At 25.6% G+C, this 20239-nt stretch overlaps 4 protein-coding genes and 2 long non-coding RNA genes across 12 annotated transcripts in view; 3 read left to right on the top strand and 3 right to left on the bottom strand.

Annotated features, from left to right (window-relative positions):
* Positions 1-541, top strand: part of LOC102674611 (RNA-binding protein cabeza-like) — a 5375-nt gene extending 4834 nt beyond the window's left edge. For all 6 annotated transcript variants that reach the window (XM_031509804.1, XM_031509801.1, XM_031509800.1 and 3 more), the window contains 2 exons: positions 1-168; positions 253-541. The exon at positions 1-168 is cut by the window's left edge and continues 1 nt beyond it. In XM_031509804.1, coding sequence (XP_031365664.1) covers positions 1-168; positions 253-292 — 208 coding nt within the window. In that variant the 3' untranslated portion in view covers positions 293-541. The remainder of the gene's footprint in view (positions 169-252) is intronic.
* Positions 542-607: 66 nt separating this feature from the next.
* LOC102674739 (probable Bax inhibitor 1) lies at positions 608-3670 on the bottom strand. Its single transcript, XM_006614332.2, has 4 exons — positions 3409-3670; positions 1503-1804; positions 1045-1370; positions 608-950 (listed from the first exon to the last, which is right to left on the bottom strand). Exons 1-4 carry the CDS (start codon positions 3453-3455, stop codon positions 915-917), a joined length of 711 nt encoding a protein of 236 aa, XP_006614395.1. The 5' UTR covers positions 3456-3670; the 3' UTR covers positions 608-914.
* A 260-nt stretch (positions 3671-3930) lies between these two features.
* Positions 3931-6437, top strand: LOC102674875. The gene is made up of 8 exons (XM_006614333.2): positions 3931-4243; positions 4321-4552; positions 4658-4755; positions 4815-5006; positions 5098-5225; positions 5298-5499; positions 5574-5842; positions 5922-6437. The coding sequence occupies exons 1-8, from the start codon at positions 4010-4012 to the stop codon at positions 6112-6114; spliced, it is 1548 nt and encodes a 515-aa protein (XP_006614396.1). The 5' UTR covers positions 3931-4009; the 3' UTR covers positions 6115-6437.
* Positions 6438-6514: 77 nt separating this feature from the next.
* On the bottom strand, positions 6515-6890 carry LOC116185431. 2 transcript variants are annotated; one of them, XR_004150277.1, is made up of 3 exons: positions 6837-6876; positions 6668-6748; positions 6515-6603 (listed from the first exon to the last, which is right to left on the bottom strand). It is a non-coding gene; the product is annotated as an uncharacterized LOC116185431 (long non-coding RNA). The 2 variants fall into 2 exon arrangements; XR_004150276.1 differs by having other exon boundaries at positions 6515-6748; positions 6837-6890.
* Positions 6891-10631: 3741 nt separating this feature from the next.
* Positions 10632-14757, bottom strand: LOC102671847 (mRNA-capping enzyme). The gene is made up of 8 exons (XM_006614311.2): positions 13478-14757; positions 13252-13387; positions 12463-13180; positions 11909-12132; positions 11642-11828; positions 11368-11553; positions 11096-11278; positions 10632-11012 (listed from the first exon to the last, which is right to left on the bottom strand). Exons 1-8 carry the CDS (start codon positions 14374-14376, stop codon positions 10789-10791), a joined length of 2757 nt encoding a protein of 918 aa, XP_006614374.1. The 5' UTR covers positions 14377-14757; the 3' UTR covers positions 10632-10788.
* A 3524-nt stretch (positions 14758-18281) lies between these two features.
* The window catches only part of LOC102671980, a 2664-nt gene continuing 706 nt past the window's right edge, over positions 18282-20239 (top strand). The window contains exons 1-3 of the long non-coding RNA XR_004150266.1: positions 18282-18326; positions 18628-18848; positions 19368-19529. This is a non-coding gene — a long non-coding RNA (uncharacterized LOC102671980). The remainder of the gene's footprint in view (positions 18327-18627; positions 18849-19367; positions 19530-20239) is intronic.

The raw sequence follows: 20239 nt of genomic DNA, 5'->3' as shown, positions 1-20239 counted from the left end.
TGGCAGTGGTGGTGGAAGAGGCAATCGTGGTGGCGATCGGGGTGGCCGAGGAGGTTTCAGAAGTGATAGAGGTGGACGGGGTGGTGATAGAGGTGGTCGAGGAGGTTTCCGTGGTGGAGATAGGGGAGGAAGAGGTGGTCGAGGTGGTCCGATGAGAGGTGGTGGAGGGTTGGTTTCATATATATAATAACATTATTTAAATTAAATATGTAAATAATAAGTAATTATTATTTTTTTCTTCTTTTATTTCAGCCGAGGAGATAGAGACAGGGATCGTCAGCGGCCGTATTAGGCACAATTTAAAAAGTGATTAAATCACTTATTGATGTATTGTACACAGTTTGTACACAATTTCAACGTATGTAAATTTTTCATGACCATGTGTTAAACTCACTATCATCGATTTGTTTTCTCATAATTTTTTATATTCACGAAAATCGATGCGTAACATGTAATTTTTGTTTTATATGCACATGTAAATGATAATCATATGTGTAAAGTTACATTTTAATAAATAAGACTTCAATCCTGTAACATCAAATTTTGTACATTTAATAATTTTTTATATTTAAGAATATCCTTAAATTTATAGAAAAGAAATCAGAAACGCTGGGAAATTTTGTTTATTGAAAGATAAAAATATAGTACAATAAATTTATATCTATTTATGTATACATGTATATAAATCTAATAGATAATTGAAAAAAGAAATGATAACTAAGTAATTCGAAATAAATACATTGCGTTTTTACAGTTAACGCATGCCTAAAAATTTTCCGAATAATAAGCTGTATTGTTTAAATTCATTTTATCATGGTACATATACGGCTTACATATGGATAGATAAGATGAAGACCTCTAGTTTATGGATTTACTTGAATGGTATGATATTTTACAGCTTTCTTTACTTTCATTTAATCTCTGCGTTTACGTTGATCTTTTGACATTTCCTGTAATGAACATTATAAATATTAATAAATTTAATATATTCTTTATATTTCATAATATATAAAATAATATTTCTATATAATTATTAATTTTTACCTTTTGTGTAAGAATTATGACGAGGTAGCGGAAAATACCGATGAAATCTACGAATAGATCTAAAGAGTGTAGGATGAAATCTTTGCTACCAATATGGAATTTTTCAATGATTAATTGTGTATCATAAATAACAAAACCACACATCAAAAATAGACCAATGTATAAATGGGCTTGGTAAAATAGAGACCAACGTAAAAAGAGATTGACGAATGAAAATAAAACCATAATATTTAGCAAGCTAATTAAGGTACCACCAAGATACAACCAACGTCCTCTTTCAGCCAAAAGAGAAGAAATACTGAATGATACAAATATAATAGTTGTTCCTAGAAAAATAATTATATCTTATATCATATATCTTATATCTTATATCATAACTTACATCACATTTTAATCTTCCATTATTATTATTATTATCTTTCACATTTAAAGAATAAATTTATATTGTTATCATTTACCTATCAAAGCAGTTACTATAATACTTGGATTAACATTCATAACTAATTGAAGTAATGGACCCAGGCCAAGTCCAGAGAAGAATGCAAATCCCAGAAGATAGCTAAGACGTAATTTTTGATTTTTTCCATTGTCTGGTGTGCTGACTAAGGCAAAGAGAAGACCCAATGTACCAAGAGTTGTTAGGAAATTAGCTTGTAAAAGCTCTGAGAACATGTGAATGTAAACTCCTGCAGCAGCTGATAATGTTGACATGGACAGACATCCATAGACATTTTTCAAATGTTGTCTAACAGGAGGTTCCCTATAATTATAAATTATAAATATTATTTTCTTATATATATTTAAGATATTCTCATTAGGAAAAAGTAAAAAATTTTTATTTTTAAAGTACAAACATTTTAAAAATATATAATCGATATCATAGTAATTTAATTTGTAAGAATGTATGTATGTGAATATATATACAATTCTAAATATATAAAAATTTAAATAATTTAAATTTAGAAAAAATATTAATTATAGATACATACATAGAAAATAAAGATAAAATTTAAATTTGTTGATCTTTATATCAAAATTTATATTATGCAAAATTTTTTATAAAAATTTTTAATTTCACAGCAATTTACATAATATTCAATGAAAGATTATTTTACAAATATGTCTGAAATGAGGATGCGCATTGATCAGTAAACGATTATATTTATTCAGGTAAGAGATAAGAAATGGACAGATAGCTATATGACGCGGTAAAAATAGCAAATCGGTTATCTATGATTTTTAATAGAAAATTTCATACAAATATATCGATGTATATATTAAAACATGTTGCACACAAAATATTAATGTGCTTTTCTCGGAATAATGTTTCCTAAATTGGTTGCCATAATTTTTCGATAAGAGTTAACCAATCTCTTTCAAATTTTACACGTAAAATAAATATTTATATATCTTTCATAGTATTTATGTCATTATTAACATTAATTTTTTTTTAATAAAGTACTTTTCATGGAACTTTTATGTTAAAATCAATATTTTTTGTTTTATTCCATCAAGATAATATTGCATAATTGTGTAGTTTACAATTATCTTCGATTTTCCTGTTCTAAGTAAATACAATAATGTGAAATCGTGAAGCAACCATTAAAAATATATTATAAATAATATGTAATATATATTAGAAATAATATATAATTTTATCAATGTAAAATTAAATTGCATTAAAAATTTTATATTTTCTTGTTATTTTTTTTTCTATATAAATAAATACTATATACAAAATTTTCAATTTTTTTTACTAATATTTTTTTTTAAAGATAACTAAAAATTAAGAATAAGTTCTTCAAATGGCAATACCTTTCTTCCCTATATCTGTTTTATAAAAGTAACAACACAATAATTAAGTTATTAAAAAAAGAAATAAGACTTAAAAGAGAAATCAAAATATAAAGGAAAATAATTAAACTGTAAAAATATAATTTTATAAACGTAATTATATTTAATGTATTTGTAACACGTCATGCATACTAAATTCTCGAATAAAAAGTTTCAGTACATAAAATATTCAGATTAATGAAGTTCTAGAATCTACGTTATGTATTTGAAGGACATATAATATATCAATAACACAGATAAAGGAAAACGCATATCACGATAAATAATTTTATTCAAAGATATATAGGAAGAAAGATTCATCATTTTTATCAAATGAAACATTTTTTTAGTAACTTCCGAGTTACATCATCATGAATTATTGTATATAAATCTGAATATAAATATAAACAATAATAATATACCGGTAAATTAGGACATATGATAAAATTAAAATAATATATCTACAATATCGATAAAAATGTCATTTCATCATATAAATTTTCATCATTACTCGACAAAAAAAATACTTACAATTTCTTATGGAAAGAGTTCACAAACGTATTTAACACTGCTGCCATAATTTCGTTGCTTTACAAATTACCGGAATCAATATAATTCTCTAAGCACTATTGTTTTCCAAGTAATGTTCTTGTACAAACTGAGAATAATCATAAACTCTTGAAGCAGTCTCCTTTCCGTGGACACGTCAGTGATATTTCTGTGCGTAAATTTCGTCGACACTTCCGATTGGTCGACGTGCCCCTTGAAATTTTACGAAACGTCAGCTTTCACGTGACAATGATAGACAATAAATTGTTACGTAAAATAGACAAGGAAAAAAGAAAACTTTATGTGACTAATAGCGTCATCTTTTGGATAAAATTATAATTTCTAATTTTTATAGTTATGAAAATATAGATTGATACTGATACTATAATAATTCGTTTTTAATATTTAAAAATTTAATAAATCATATTGATATTTTTTATTAAGATATGCTTTTTATTTAATATTATTGAAATATTTTAAATTAAAATTAAAAAAATTATAATGTGATACAATTTTCATTTTGTCAGCCATATTGTTTTAAAATCATTGTAAATGAAAAATTTATATTTTTTAATTCGAAATCATGAAAGAAATGTTAACAAATCAAACTGGTTCAGGATATAATAATTCTTTCGTTAATAATAATAATAATAATGGAGATTCCAATAATACAACTGATAATACAAGGAGATATGCTGTTCTTAGTACAGATTGGATATCTTCAATTGGAGAAGAACTTGGAATGTATCCCTTGCCAGATTCTTTATTAAAAAGACTTGCAGAAGATGCCTCATATCGACTTAGAGAAGTTCTATATGTATAATTATTATTATATTTGCCTTTAAAAATTATATATTTAATATTATAATGAAACTAATTAAAATTAATTTTTAGAAATGCGTAACAAGATTGAAACATAGCAAAAGGAAACGCTTAACATCTATGGATGTAAATGCTGTAATTACTAATTTATGTGATGTAGATCCAATATTAGGTGCACCAGAATCTATGCCAGAATATCATACTGAAGCAAAAGTTTTTGTTCCTAATGAACGTATTGTTAATTTAGTACAAAAAGTAAATGATCCATTTAGTATATCACAGAACAATGTACCTTTTATTCAAGGTATTCTTATTTATATTTTATTTAATGTTTTCTTATATAAACATTAATTTGATCATATTAATATTATTTGCAATTTATTAATGATATATTTGATATTTTTCATAGAATCTGAAATATGTGATATAAGACTTACAGAAACACGAAATAATTATGCAAAACGTGCATTAAAAACATTATTCAATGGATCTCAAAAAACATTTCAGGTAGAGTAAATTTAATTTATATGATATTTTTCATAAATTATAAAAAAAATAATTAATAGGTTTTAATTAATGATTGTTCTACTAATGCTCATTTGAGTGGAGAAGGTGTAGTAGACAAATTAATGTCTATTGCTAGATTTATAATAATTTCAAATAATGTACAATATACAAGAGTATCCACAAGGACATGTCAACTTATTATTGCAATTGCAAGCAATAGTGAAGCTATTTATCCATATCATTTAACTTCGGTAATATCAGCAATAAGATCATATGAATTCTTCTAAATGATCTGTGAAAAAATTAGGTATTTTAAGATCTTTAATATTTTTTTTATTATAGGTCAATAAATTAACTGAATTGCTATTGGAATTACTTTTAGGGCAAAATTTTATAAATCCAAATCTTGAAGCACTTTTAAAAACATGCATATTAAAATTAATGCTTCGATGGCCTTCTACTGCTGATAAGTAAATAAATATTGTACATTTAATATATTAACATTTATTAATAATTCTAAAATCAATCTTTGATGTTAAAAGATACATCCCCACACTGGAGAATGTGCTTTTAAAAGAAGATAAAGAAAATATAGATGATAATAAGAAAAGAATATTAGCTATGGAACTACTGGCTAGCATTCAACCTTTAATACTTTTTCAACAAGAGTTACAATCTCCACTTTCAGTTCATTCTGTTTTAAAATATGCCTTATCTAGTTCTATTTTATGGCAAAAAATAGCTGTAAGCTAATTTTAAAATATATTTTTTTTATATTACTTTTTTTCAAGTAGTAATGTAAATAATTTTAATTATAGCTTACTATTTGTGCTCTTTTAAAATCACAAGCTCACATTATAAACATTGAAGTTTTCATGGAACATTATGGAGATTCTTTATTACCATATTTACCATTTCAATATAAGAGTACAATAAATGAAAATAAAAAGCCTGCTCCTCTTCCTATTACTATTAAAAGTAAGGTAAAATATGTTAATGTTAGGCCAGTAATAAGTAATCGGCTATTATGGGATCGACAAACAGCATTTCCTGATTCTACATTGCGAGGTCCACGTCGAGAAATAAGGTATGAAACCATATATATCATTTAAATTATAAATGAAGTTGTTTTATGTATTTTTTTTTTTTTTGTAATACAATTTTAGATTTGCATTCGCTGGTGGACGACCGGTACCTCCAAGTAATTTAAGACGTGTTAGTTTAAGAGCAAATTATCAAATTTTAAGAAGCGAATTACAAGCAACACTTGCTCTTGTAGCTTCACGAAGATTATTAGTACTTAAAGATAAAAAAAAAAGGCCTTTTAATACTTATAATTTATTATATGGTTATTTATAAATTTAAACATAGATGTATATAATTTAAATAACAATTTTCCAAAAATCCAAGATTCACATTTGGATTTTTTTTTACATAACAAACAAAATTTTTTTAAAAAGGATTTCATTTTATACTTCAAAATTCATACATATAAACATATTTTAACATTTTCTCGTTAAAGCGAGAAAACGTGAAGTATAATTTTTTATTTATATTACAATGCATTCATATAAAATTTAATATTTATAACTATTTATAATAGTAGATATATTTCTATATATGAACATATGTACAATATCTTCTGTATATTGCTAAAAAATATAATAAGAAAAATTAATTAATTTATTTATTTAACTAATAATAAGTAAAAGACTGAAATAATAACTGACTTTAAAATATTAATTCTTTTTATCAAAGACAATCTTGTAATCCTTGTGGTAATTTGTTACGTGGTAATATATGTGAATTAATCAAACATGTAGTTCGAATATGCATTTTTATTGGTATCTGAAATAATTATTTTTAGCATTAGTATTATTTTTTAATACTATTATGATTTTAAAACACATACTGCAGTAAGTCGTCGTCGACTTAAAATTCCATTTTTATAAAAAAGCGGATAAGAATCCATTTGAATGAGATTAGTATTTTCCTAAAAAGAATAAATAAATTTTTAGAATTTATATATGATATGATATGAATATTTAAAATTTATTCAAATATCAAATAAAAATACTGACTGTTTTATGATATATAGAATTTTTTTTTTCATAATTTTTTTTTGTAGAATCTATATGAATTGAAGTAACATGTAATCCTAAATATTGTTTCAATAAATTATTGTTGTTATTATTACAATTGTTCATTATATCATTATATTTATGAATATTTTTGCTATATTTAATAACTTTTAAAAAATTATTAATATTGATTTTTCTCATAAATTTTGAAGTATCATTTTTAATGAAATTTTTAATGTATATTGGATTGAATTGATAATTAAAATTCTTTAAGTTTGTTTGCGAATTTTTACGAACATATATTTTTTCCAAAGTATTTAATATTTTTATTGAATCATTCTTATTTTCTTTCTGTGAATGAATTTTCAAATTTTTATATATATTAATATTTTTATTATCTTTTGTATTTTTTATTACAAAGTTTGAATAGCTTGTTTTATCATTATTTTTAAAAAAAATTGAATTAATGAAAAATATGTTATTATTTTTTTCAGAAGTATTTAATTTTTTCAATTCATGATCAAGTATAATTTTAACAGATATTATATTTTTATTCATTTCAGAAACATTTTGTATTTGACAATTATTTGTTAAATATTTTAAAATAGGTAATGTTATTTTACATTCTGTAAAAAAAAATATTTTTAAAAAAATATAAGATTATATTAATATAAAATATTTATATTAATATAAAAAAATATATATATATATATACATAAATAAAAATAAAATATGTTTACTATGTCTCATCCAAAATTCTTGTATTTTATGAACACATTTTATATGATAATTTCTTTTATAGGATTCTAATATAAAAAAAATATGCTGTATTAAAAATATCAATTGTTTTCCAAAATAAATCTGTGTTTGTAAATCTTTTTTAGATATAACTGATTCCACAATCAGTTTACATTTATCAAAATTAATTGTTTCTGGTTAAGAAATATTTTCGTTTTTATATTTTAATAAATATGATATAATATATAGTAATTATAATATATAAATAAACAAAATATTTGTATCACTTACCTGTAAATTTTTTAGAATAACAAAAATAAAAATCTCGATAAGAGAAATGAATAGGATACTTGCATTTAGCTAAGGACAGAACATCAAAAATACCACTACATGCCAATTGTTTTTGAAAATCTTTTTGATTCCATTCCTGATTTATCAATCGACTGAAAAAAATAATTATTAAATATAAAAAAATAATAAAAAAAGTTTATGCAAAAATATATATTACTTTGGTTTAAGACATCGTACATAATGTAAATCACATTTGCTAAGTTCTTTAATAAGTATATCCATATTATATTTTAACTTAGCTAACATTGTTTTTTTTTTAATAGTAAATTTTACAATATATAAATATTGCTTTTCTTCAATATTAATTAAAGATTGAAGAAATTTATTTTTACTTGTACTAAAAATTAAAGATATTTCACTCGGAACCTATAATAAAATTTTAAAAAATTAAAATTATTAACAATTCCAAATTGCAAAATATATTTAATACCTTATCTATGTTTTTAAATAATATATTTTCTATAGAATATGCAACAGGACCAGAATAATGTTCTATAATGAAATTTCCTTCTTTTTCATTTAAAAATTTTTTTTGTATATTATGTAAATTTTTATATACCAACTGAATTATCTTTAATATATCAATTACTACGAACGATTGACAAGCCTGTAAATGAAAATTGTTATAATAAATATTATTGTAATAATAAATTTCATGTACAATTGAATAAAAAATTTTTTACATACATCATTTAAAATTAAAAATAAATTTTCTTCAATAACGTTTAAACATTCTTTATATAAATTAATAGTATGCAAAGGATTGCAAATTTCAATAAAATTTTCTTCTTGTAAATTATCATGACTATTTTTCACATAAGATTCTATGAAATATTGTTGCATTTTTTCATTAACATAATTTACATAAATCTGTTCCATGCCATTTTTATTGAAAGATTCAAAACCAAAGATATCCAGTATACCTAAAGAGAATATATATATAATTTGATGAATTTTTAATACTAAATTTCTAACATACCAAGCCATTGAGAATATTGTTGTTTTAGAGACAAAATATTGTTTGCATGATTTAAAATCCAGTGAAAAAGAAGATCATATATATATCTAATTATACTATGTAATCTATTACGATATGCATCAATAGTAACAAGATATCGATAATACGAGGTGTATTTTCGCCAAATACTTTGCGGATTTATAAGAATGATTATAAGCAATTTTATCATGGTATCTTCAATTAAAAAATCAAGAATACAGCTATTTTTTAAAGCTTCTTTGGATTCTACAAAAAAGATTATATAAAATTTCTTATTTGTATTATTTATATTTATATTATATTTATTTATATTTATTTATTTATATTTATTTAAAAAAATTAGCACAACATACTATTATTACTAAAATCAATTATACATATTTTACTATTTTTTATAAATTTAATATTTCCCATATGAATCAATAAAGCAAGAATTTGAAAGATATGTTTTTTTTGATCAGGTTTAAAATCCAACATATCCAATGCATTTAGAGTATATTGAAAATCATTTTGAAAATATTTTTTTTTTTCATAATCTATAGAACTTAATATATCATAATCTTTATCTTTAGATAAATAAAAATCTTTAAGTTCTGTCTCTGATATTCCAAATATCATCTGAAATATATTATTCAATATTATTATAAATACATTTTAACTTTTTACTGTAGGAATAAATGAAAATGATAAATCAAACCTGATAAAAAATTTGAAAATCGTCTGAACCTCTTGTTACCCTATTTCTCTCCAAAAGAAATGAGTTAATAGTTGCACCAATAATATTATTTTTATAATAAAGTTTAATAAGTTCTCCATGTCTTGAACTTATTTCATTTTTTTCAGTGCATGCAGTTGTAAAAACAGATATCAAATGACACGCGTCTGTAATTCTTAACATTATATTATTCATATAATCTCCTTCAGAAAGTTGTACTGAAGCTTTATTAATGTTACTAAAAAATTCTAAACATTTGTAAACATTAAACGTTTTTCCTGTTCCAGTTTCTCCACTTATAATAATTACCTGAATTCATAATGCACTAATAAATTTACAAAAGAAATTAATTTATTATTATTTATTATTTTTCATTAAATGTTCTACCTGAGAATTTTGTCCAAATTTCTTAATAAGATTGTAATGTGCCTTAGCAGCAATAGTAAATATGTGAGGACTTGTTTCATAAGTAGCAATTTGTTTATCAAATTTAGAAGAATGATACAAATGAGATGTTAATGCTTCATTGTTAGGATTTAATGTCAAGAGTAATGAATCAACCCATGTATAAATTTGACCATGTTGTAGTCTTTCCAAAAGAAAATCTATAACTGAAAACAATATTAATATCTTTAGAATTTGATATTTAAAAGTATAAAATCTATATGAGATATATACATACTAATATCTTTATTTTCTGGTAAACTATTTAAATCATTTATTAAATTCCATTCAATTAGGGAAATTGGTTGCTGCAATGTATATCTATATGTAATTTATAAAAACATACTAGAAAGATAATATATTAATAGCAAACCTCTATTATTGCAAGCATAGCGGTTCGTGTTGCACAATTAACTACAGAGTAAACGAAATGATGTCAAAAATAAATATGTACATATTCAAGGTCAAAAAAATTCACATATTTATCTCAGCTGGCATTTTTCAAATCTGTAAATTCTGATAATATGATTTATATCATAAAAACAATGAATTTAAATTTATCAAAAATTTTCAATTTATTATAAACAAATGAATTCGCGCGTATGAATCTTTTTATTCAAATACATTAAAAAATTATGTTACAAACAATCTTTTTTAAATGCAATTTTAAAATTATTGGCCTTCAAAAAAACTTTATAATTATTTCATTAAGGACACTTTTCTCCCATTATTTGAAGAAATTTTCTATTATCTTCAATGAGTTTTTCTAAACGTTCTTTTGTAGCCGAAGTTTGCTTTTGCATAAGTTTGCGTTTGGCAGATTCGATTGCCACTCGATAACCAGTAACGTTGCGAAAAACCTTTATATGTCTATCTCCAGCAACTAAGATATATTCTCCTACAGTATCAAAAGCTAGGCATGTAATAGGTCCTGTAATACATAATATAGTTAAAATAAATATAATATAGATTAAATAAATATAAATTATTTATAAAAATTGAATGGAAAAATACCTAAAAAAATATCTTCTATTGTAGTATCTAACAAACCAGTAATTGTAGAATAAAAACTTAATGAAGATCCATGAGATATCACCAAAACTTCAGTGTTAGGAGAGAGCATAATATTAGCTATTGTTGTATTTTCCCATTGTACAGTTTGAAGTACATGAGGATCTTCTCCTTTTTCAAATTCAACTATAAATATATTAATATAATAATCAATTTAAATATAACAATTCAAGACAGAAAATATATGGCAAAAATATCATTATATAATTTATTACTTTTTGTATCATATAAACGATAAGTTCCATCTTTTGATACAGTTGCCATACTACTGCTATCAGCACTAAATGTAAAATCAAGTATTCCAGATGAATGACCAGCAAGATCAAATGCCTTTGCTACTTGTTTAAATTCTCCTGATTTACTAAATATTACTTCCCATATATTTACATCAGGAGTAAATCCTAGATAATAAAATATAATTATTAAGACATTGATAAATTATAAAATATAAAATAAAATAAAATAAATTAATAATTTATAAAATATTACCAGATGTGCCAATGAAACGTCCACAAGGTGATATTCGAGCTCTATATGTTGATCCAAGATGTAATTCTATAGTTGTAAGAATCTGTCCTTTAAGATCCCATACTATAAGATCATTTAATTTACTGCATGTAATAATATATTTTCCTGTACATGCAATATCCATGCCAACTACATCTTCAGTATGTCGCTAAAAATGAATAATAAAAAACATAAAGTTTGTATTAAAAAAAAAAAAAACAATATAAAAAATAAAATTTTAATATATACCTTTGAAAATTCTAGAGCTTTAGCTGCAGAAGCTAAAGTACCATCTGATTTTTTGGAAATTTTATAAACTTCAATAGTATTTGCCACAGCCTTATGTATAAGAAAAGCTTTACCATCAGGAGACCAACGTACTAATGTGGCATGATCAAATTCAACATTAACACGAAGCGATCTTTTTTCTTTTATTGTCAATTCTTTTGTATACCATAAGAGAACAGTCCTATCTGAAAAATTAAAATTTATAATCTTAAAATTTATTTATTTCAATAAAAATAATTCTAATCCAAGGAAGACATTATATAATAAATATCTTGTATAACTTACAAAAAAAACACACATGATTTATTACAAAGTTTCTTTATTGAATGAACAATTTAAGATTATTAAAGTTTTACAGCAATTAAAACAAGTTTGATGGAATATAATAAGCTAGATATAATTAATAAAGCTTGAATAATTTTTATGCTTGTAAATTCATTAAAATTTTACAATAAATCTATTTTTTAATTTTTAAATACATTGTAGTACCATTAAAACTAAATATAATCATTTACGCTTTTTATTCGGTGGTGGCATAAGATCAGAATCATCTTGTAAAAATCGATGCCTATTTATATAATCTAAAAGTCGTTCAGTTGTTATAGGTTTTATAATACTTTTACATACTGATTGAGCTGTACTGAATGAATTAGGAAATGATTTATCAGTTCTTTCACGCATAAACACCCATTTGCCATTTTCAAATTTACATTCTATAATTGCATTATTTAAATCTTTTATCTGTTTAGTAACTTTCATTCTGTCAAATGGTTCTTTTATACCACCTACATAGAGTTGTCCAACTTTCTGTGGAAGAATTCCTTCCCCAGATTCTGTTACTATTTTTAATCTAAAATCAACAGAATTATGTGATAAAGGTTTCCATTTTAAAACTTCTCGTGAAAGTCCTGGACAATAAGGTTCATTAGCAGGTTGAAATATTAAGCCATCAGGTTCATGACCTAATTGTTTGGCAAATTTTTCACTTAATAAACTAGCAGCCTGTATTACATCCCAAAAGGATTTTAATCGTACTGAAAAGGGTTCTATTTCTTTTCTTAATTTTCCTTCTTTCATTGCTCTATGTCTGCCACCTATAATTTCACGCTCAATGATACAAAAACGGTCAGGATGAAATCGCAATTTACTAACATCTCTGCTATCATACATCACTACATCATAAACTAAATATCTTGGATATTCTTTACCATCTGCTTTGTCAATCACCATTTCCTATAAAAATATTTCTATATAACTGATTTAATAATTTCAAATTTTTGTTAATTCTATAAAAAATTACTTACACCATCTAACAATGTATCTTTAAGAGTTCTAGATATATCTCTTGGATGTGGAAAAGTCATTCCATTAACTTGAAATATACTATTATCTCTATCTATAAAATAAATTTCTCCATCCGCTTGAATTAACATCATATACCTATATACAATAATAATAATCATCAATCTAATACAATTGATATTTTAATATTTCAAAATCTTCAATGTTTGAAATATATCGCCATCTTACCTGGTCCCATCTGCTTTCCATGACACTCTATATGGTTTTTCATGCAACAATCTAATATTATCTTCATCCATAGAAACTGGCTGAGAACCTGGAAATCCTGTTGATTTCCAAGAACAGATATCTTGAACACGTCTTTGTATTCCACTTAATTTCCTATTATCTAAAATAGGTTTCACTCCAGGTATACCAGCCATAAATACTGGATTTTTATTATTAAATTCACGTCTTCTTCTTTTATTGAATATATCTTGATTATAATTATCATTATCTGTACTTGGACCTTCATCTCTATCTTCTACATTAGAATCATCATATTCTAAGCACCAAGCTGGTCTTGGTGGAGGATCAGGAGCATCCTCAATATCATCATATCGCCTAAATAATTCTTGAATATAATCACCTTTATATATGCCTGGTGGTCTTGCATTAGCAAATTCTGCCAAACCAGCATCAACACTAGTACCATCAGTTTCTACTAAATAACTAATTATAAGGAAGCCAGTTCTATTGAAACCATGTGTACAATGAACACCAATAACTTCTAATGGATTATATGATATAAATTTTTTACAAACTTGCACAAATGTTCTTGTTTGTTCTTCAGAAGGAGTTTCACCATGACCTCTACACTGTAACTTTAAATATTTGCAACCATACGCTTCTAAGCTTTTTTTATCGTAAAATCTTGTAGTATTAGTTAGATCAATCCATAAACCTAACTTTATTTTCTGACTTTTTAACGATGCGAATAACATATCCACTGTAAACCGACATTCTTCTGGTACTTGGTTGTCATATGAAGATGACAATGGAGTTTTGAAAGCAAGGAACTTATTTTGAATTAATTTGATTGCTTTCCGTGGACAATGAAGCCATCGTGGAGGAATCGAATTTGACATTTTGGCACGTTTTTTATTAAAAAATGAATTTTCTTTTTTCTTTTATTTTATTTAATAAAATGTTATAAACGTAAAAATCATTTTCAGGCTATACGTAAATACGATAACCTATATCTTGACAAGCATTTTCGTTTATTTATTTCTTTGAATATATGTAATAGATTGATTTTTTCCAATTAATCATTGGTATTATTAAGTTTATCAAATATATATTCAATTAAATTAATGATAAAAAAAAGAAAGATATATAAATTTTACACTCCAATACCTTCCTAGCGTCAGAACAGCTGTTACTAGCGTCTACTGATCGCCATTTTAGGCTTTCATTATTCGACTTTTATCAAACTTCTCGATGAATCGATGATGCACATCGATAGAATCACATATTCGATAGAATCGATTTATTTTATAAAAAAATTTAAATGTAAAAATTTTATATTTTTTAATCTACATAATAATCAATATTTTTCTTGAAATTTTTCTACTTTGTTGTGAAATATACATAAATATACATCAAATATTATATTATATTATAAAGATAATAATATAATAGATAATATAAATTATATTATGTATAAAGATAATTCTATCACATATTTTCACATGTAATAATAAGAATTAATGCAAAACAACAATTTTAGTTTATTTCAAGTTATCTTGGGAAGAAATTTTAAATATATTTCTCTAAATATTTCTCGAATCTATAGTTAAAAACATTATTTAAGTATTTGTTAAATCACTTAAAATATAAACATAGAAGTGAAGAAGAAAGCAAGCTAAAATATTTTTATAGGAAATTATTCTTATAGGAATAAAAATAATTTATTCTTCATTTCTTAATGTTTCATCGACTTCACAATCAAATAATAATATAACAATTATCCATAACAATAATACATATCAATTCGATATTTATTGAGATATATGAGTATCTGCATACTAATAATTTTTCATAACAAAGAACGTAGACAAGGTTTCCGATACGGTTAAAAATTTATCGTTACTTTTAAACGAAAAAATATAGAATTTCATCGTTCATCATGAAATATTAGTTTACTTAAATGGTATGTAATTCATAATTTCTTTACAATAATTTATTTTCTATATCTAGATAGATTTCAAACATCATAAATTAAAAATCTTGAAGATTCTCCAGTAGTGAGTGAGTACAAATACTTACTATTCTCTCATAAAAAAAACTATTAAAATCGAACTATTCCAGTATCGGAAATATTCCAAAAATTTTCGCAATTGTTTCCACTGGAAGAAGCTTCTGTCTTCCTTTCAGAGATATAATGTGTTAAAAACATAACAATCTTCAATCCATGCATTTTAAAATTCACAGAAGAATAGGTTCACATCAGAAAAGAACTATCAAAATTATACCACAAAATATCAAATAACGTTCGATCAGCAATTATTCAGATCATTAATTTGATTACGAGTCTGTCAAGAATCAATTTTTATCTTTCAAATATTGTGCATCGCAACACTATTAATATTAAAATTATTTAAGATCATTAAAAAAAAAAACTCTTATTATAAATATGTATATTTTTATTAAATATAGAAACTAAATTTCAAATTTTTACACGAAGATATATCGATGTAAAAACAAGGTTAAAATAGATTTTTTCTGGAATATAAATATTGTTTCCATGCACTTGTATCAATTGTAAATCAATACAATACAGGATATACAAGTATCTATCTCAAATAACTTTAAATAAAATATAATTGCTAAGTATATTGTACAAATGGAAAAGCAAAGCTCTGTCTCGAATTTCTTAGAGAAAGCGTGACCAAAGAGTGAACGAGAATAGCTCATTGCAATAATATCGTATATTAAATACATTTAATATACGAACATGTAACTATTAAGCGATTTTTTAATTCGATTTCATTGTACGTAAATTTTTATTTATTCGGCATAATGCAGTCAATAACATAACACTATGAATTATTGATTAAATTTTTAATCAATTTGATCACGATTCAATTTTTAACGTATAATACATTAAACGTTCATTTTCTAGGAAAAAATTATGTTTTCAAGGTAACGTGTTCATTTCAATCGATCCGTAGAAATATTGTTTGATAACGATGGAAAATCAACAAATTACATGAAAATGGTAAAAAAATATCTCGATCAACGTTCTATCATAAATCATAAATCAAAAAAATCAAATGAATCTGTTTACAATAAACACGATGTTATTAATAACATCTCCATGTTTATTACATATCTTTTCAAAAACATTTTTGCACGAAATATTATCCGAAAGAAAAAAAAAATATTTTGTGTTCATTCAACGAACAATAATATATAGTAAGAAATTGATGTAACGCCGAATTTTATATTTCGCAATCCGCAAACGACGAGCGACCACGTTCGTGTCTTCCGTTCTTTGATTTCCCAATCGAGCTAACCTACCTTCGGAATATTTGATGTTCCTATCTCTGCCTGTCTCGTGAAAATTTCAAGTTTCCTTTTTTCATAATTTCACTCGTCACCACGTGTTTCACAGCTAATAAAAGGATAAGAAGATTTTTTCAATTTTTCCTTTTCTCTGGGTTGCAATGACTTGTTGAAATTCGAACAAGTAAGGACATAAGTATCGTAACCGTACGTCTGTGAATAACGAGCAGCATAACCTTCAAACAATGCAAACATTTGAAATTTTGCTAACGCGACGAAAATTAATAGGATTTTTCTTTATTTTCATCACGTTTACGTCAAGGAATTGGACTCGTCTAAAGAGAAATTTTTAAGAAAGTTGATAAAATCAAATGCCGATGTTAAATTTAATCGAGCTACGGTAAAATAGTTTTACGAACGAAACGTTTCAACGAAGCTAACAAAATTATTCAAAGCGATGAACAGAGATAACAAGCAGACTCGATTGTAAATTATAATTTGGAATATTCGCATAGATGCAAATAAACGTTTTATATTAAATTACTATGCTAAAACATTCCATCGAAAATGACAAAAAATAGTTCGATATACCTTCGTTCGATGTTTTGACGTATTTTTTATTTTTGCTATCCACTTTGTGTCGGAATTTCCTGTGTGCGCAAGACATCGATAAAATCAGTCTAACGAAACGAGCACACCAGAATGTATCGATATTACGTCACAGGTGTTTTGTTGGACCACAGGACGATACTAATTACCTTAATCGAATCGTTATCTATGACGAATAAACCGTGTTATTATTTATTGTCTTTCCTTCATTGTTTTTTATTATGCATACTTTATTATATCATTATCATTATCACTTAAGTCAATGATTTTTTTTTTCTTTTTCTTTTATATTATCTACACATACATATATTTTGTAAATATGGAATCCAATTATTTTTATCGACGCACCTTCCGTAACGTAAGCATAGGTGCACCTATATTTAATTTTATCGTTCCAATAATAATAAAAACGAAAATTATACAAAGATTTTTAAAGATGAATGAATTATATTTAGAATCACATTTGGCGAACGACCAAAAGATCGCTTTAGCCCAATTCTAATCTCGACTTTTAAGAAATTATTTTTATTTTTAGAAATTTAGATTAGAATTTTAGAATTTTATTTAAAAAAAAAAAAAATATTTTCTTCATTTTCGAAACAATTTCCGAAAAAAAAAAAAAATAAATTCGAAGATTCGATCGAAACTTCTCTCCAAGAATGATTTCCAAGGTTTCCATTTCGTGTAGTCGCGGGCGTGGAGAAAGTTTTCTTGAACACGGCGGCTCCTTGGCCGTTACCCTAGGAAACGCTTCCTCCTCGAGGTGGTCCCCCACGTTCGGCCGCTACCCACGCGTCCTTATCCGAGGAAAGAAAGTTGTTACGCCGCACGAAACACCGCGGATTTTCTCTCCACGACCCGCTCCTATCTCCGCCGACATGCCCTGGTTGCAAGCAGCATCCTCTCCTTTTCCATTCACGCAGTACGTAAGTTTTCGACAGTGATGGGGAAAATTTAATAGTTTAAAAGTTACGAATTACTTCGATAATTACGATAATTTATTGGTTGAAACATAATAATAATTACGAATATTTTAATAAATAATTACTTAATAAATAACTTTACTCGAAATTTTTAATCAGTTATTTTTTTCAACATTGATTTTCAACTTTGATTTTCGACCGCCTTCTCGATGACAAAAAACGAAAACAGAGCAGATTATTTTTTCTATTTTTTATTTACTTTGACGCGTCGTCAATTTGGATTGTATTTATATTTAACAGAGAAGAAGGTACAAGGGATTCGTGGAACGAGTTTACTACCTCTTGATAGTGGTAGATTGATAACAAGAGAGTATCGTAAAACACTTATGGCAGTGTGATAACGATGTAACCTGAAATTATTATACACCACGGTTGGTATATACGTTGGGTAAGGGAAAGCGATTTGGATAACAGAAGAAATAGCAGATGTCAACGTATATTTAGAAAGATGCCGTAGATACGTGAGAAAGTTTTATGCTAACCTACATACTAGAAGTGTTTAATATCCAAACTATTTAGATTCACTAGACTCACGACTAAACTCACGACTAGGTCGATAACGAACGCTAATTGAAGCATTAAGTTGCATTCAATGTTTAACTTTTTACTTTACAGTGTGATTCTTTTTTAACTTCTTTCCACTCCTCTACATCACTAAATTATTTACGCTAAAAGATCCTTCAACGAAAGAGTTACACAATCCTACCTAAGATTCCTATCTATTGAGTATGAAGTATCAAATAATTTAACGGTACACCGAGTTGTATCGTCCTTGGCGATACTTGTAAAGGAATAAAAAAAAAAAAAAATTACGAACGTGACGAATCATCGTTACATGTGGATCGAACGTAGTCCTGGTTACCTTCTATTTTTGTCATATTTTATTAATTTGACCTCGAAAATTTCTAATGTATTCAAGCGTTAAATATTTAACAGAGATCGCTCGATCGTTCACCTCGAAATATCCATTTTTTTTCTAGAGACAAAATTGAAAAACAGTTCAATAACCAGACGATAAAGTATATCGTATGTGTTACGTGTGTATTAATAAGCGGCTTGAGTGTGGAGGACAAATTTAAGAGAGGCAACGCCTCCGAATATGTCCCTGACCCGCGTAAAAACCTTCCGAATGTCTAGCACGGGTGAGCGAGCCGCTCGTTTACTATAATTTTTTTCTGGTTAGCAGTGAGCCCTGTGAGCATGCGCGTGTATATGTATGCGCGTTGGTCGTACAACACAATTATCGAGTAACAAATATGTGCAATTGTACGTAAATACATATACACATACTAATGTACTCCGTAGAGTTAAACAGTTTTATTTTTAACTCAAAGGTCTCTAGATTTTCGTTTCGTGTTATTAAGCACGTGCTGAACACGTGCTGTTAAAGCGCGCTATTCAAAAAAAGATGAAAAGAAAAGAAAAAAAAAAAGAATACGTAATTATTTATTTTTTTTTTTACTATTATTATAATGAATTTTTTTCTTTCTCAAATGAGAAATTATTCCATTTATTTCAGAATTCGCAATAAAAACCTTTCGCGTATTCACGATTAAATTGCCTGACGTTTTTAGGAAACGTGATTCCTAAGAATTTTGATTGAGAAACGAGAACGATGATTATAATTTTGAAATTTTGAGAAATAACACACACACACAGTTGTTTTTATTCTAAAAAAATATTGAAACGAAGACACGTTTTACAAATTCAATGCAACAATCGAAGTCGTCGATTTTAATGGAATCGATAGACTTTTACGCAACGATCGTAGGAAATGTAATAATCCGTCAGTTGTGCAATTATTGCGTAATGCGCACGCGACACGTGGCTTTGAAATCGAATTTTCCCCGAT

This window comes from Apis dorsata, unplaced genomic scaffold, assembly GCF_000469605.1.
Source record: "Apis dorsata unplaced genomic scaffold, Apis dorsata 1.3 scaffold_174, whole genome shotgun sequence".
Taxonomy (NCBI): domain Eukaryota; kingdom Metazoa; phylum Arthropoda; class Insecta; order Hymenoptera; family Apidae; genus Apis; species Apis dorsata.
This window is presented reverse-complemented; position numbering and strand designations above follow the sequence as displayed.

Excerpts from the sequence above, each read along its gene's own strand:
- LOC102674739 (XM_006614332.2), bottom strand. The coding sequence starts at position 3,455 with ATGGCAGCAGTGTTAAATACGTTTGTGAACTCTTTCCATAAGAAATT. Across the intron at positions 1,805-3,408 it reads AACTCTTTCCATAAGAAATT|GGAACCTCCTGTTAGACAAC; the intron begins GTAAGTATTTTT and ends TTATAATTATAG. Across the intron at positions 1,371-1,502 it reads TATAGTAACTGCTTTGATAG|GAACAACTATTATATTTGTA; the intron begins GTAAATGATAAC and ends TTATTTTTCTAG.
- LOC102671847 (XM_006614311.2), bottom strand. The coding sequence starts at position 14,376 with ATGTCAAATTCGATTCCTCCACGATGGCTTCATTGTCCACGGAAAGCA. Across the intron at positions 12,133-12,462 it reads GCCACCACCGAATAAAAAGC|ATAGGACTGTTCTCTTATGG; the intron begins GTAAATGATTAT and ends TTAATTTTTCAG. Across the intron at positions 11,829-11,908 it reads AAGCTCTAGAATTTTCAAAG|CGACATACTGAAGATGTAGT; the intron begins GTATATATTAAA and ends ATTCATTTTTAG.
- LOC102674875 (XM_006614333.2), top strand. The coding sequence starts at position 4,010 with ATGAAAGAAATGTTAACAAATCAAACTGGTTCAGGATATAATAATTCT. Across the intron at positions 4,244-4,320 it reads GACTTAGAGAAGTTCTATAT|AAATGCGTAACAAGATTGAA; the intron begins GTATAATTATTA and ends ATTAATTTTTAG. Across the intron at positions 5,500-5,573 it reads TTTTATGGCAAAAAATAGCT|CTTACTATTTGTGCTCTTTT; the intron begins GTAAGCTAATTT and ends TTTTAATTATAG.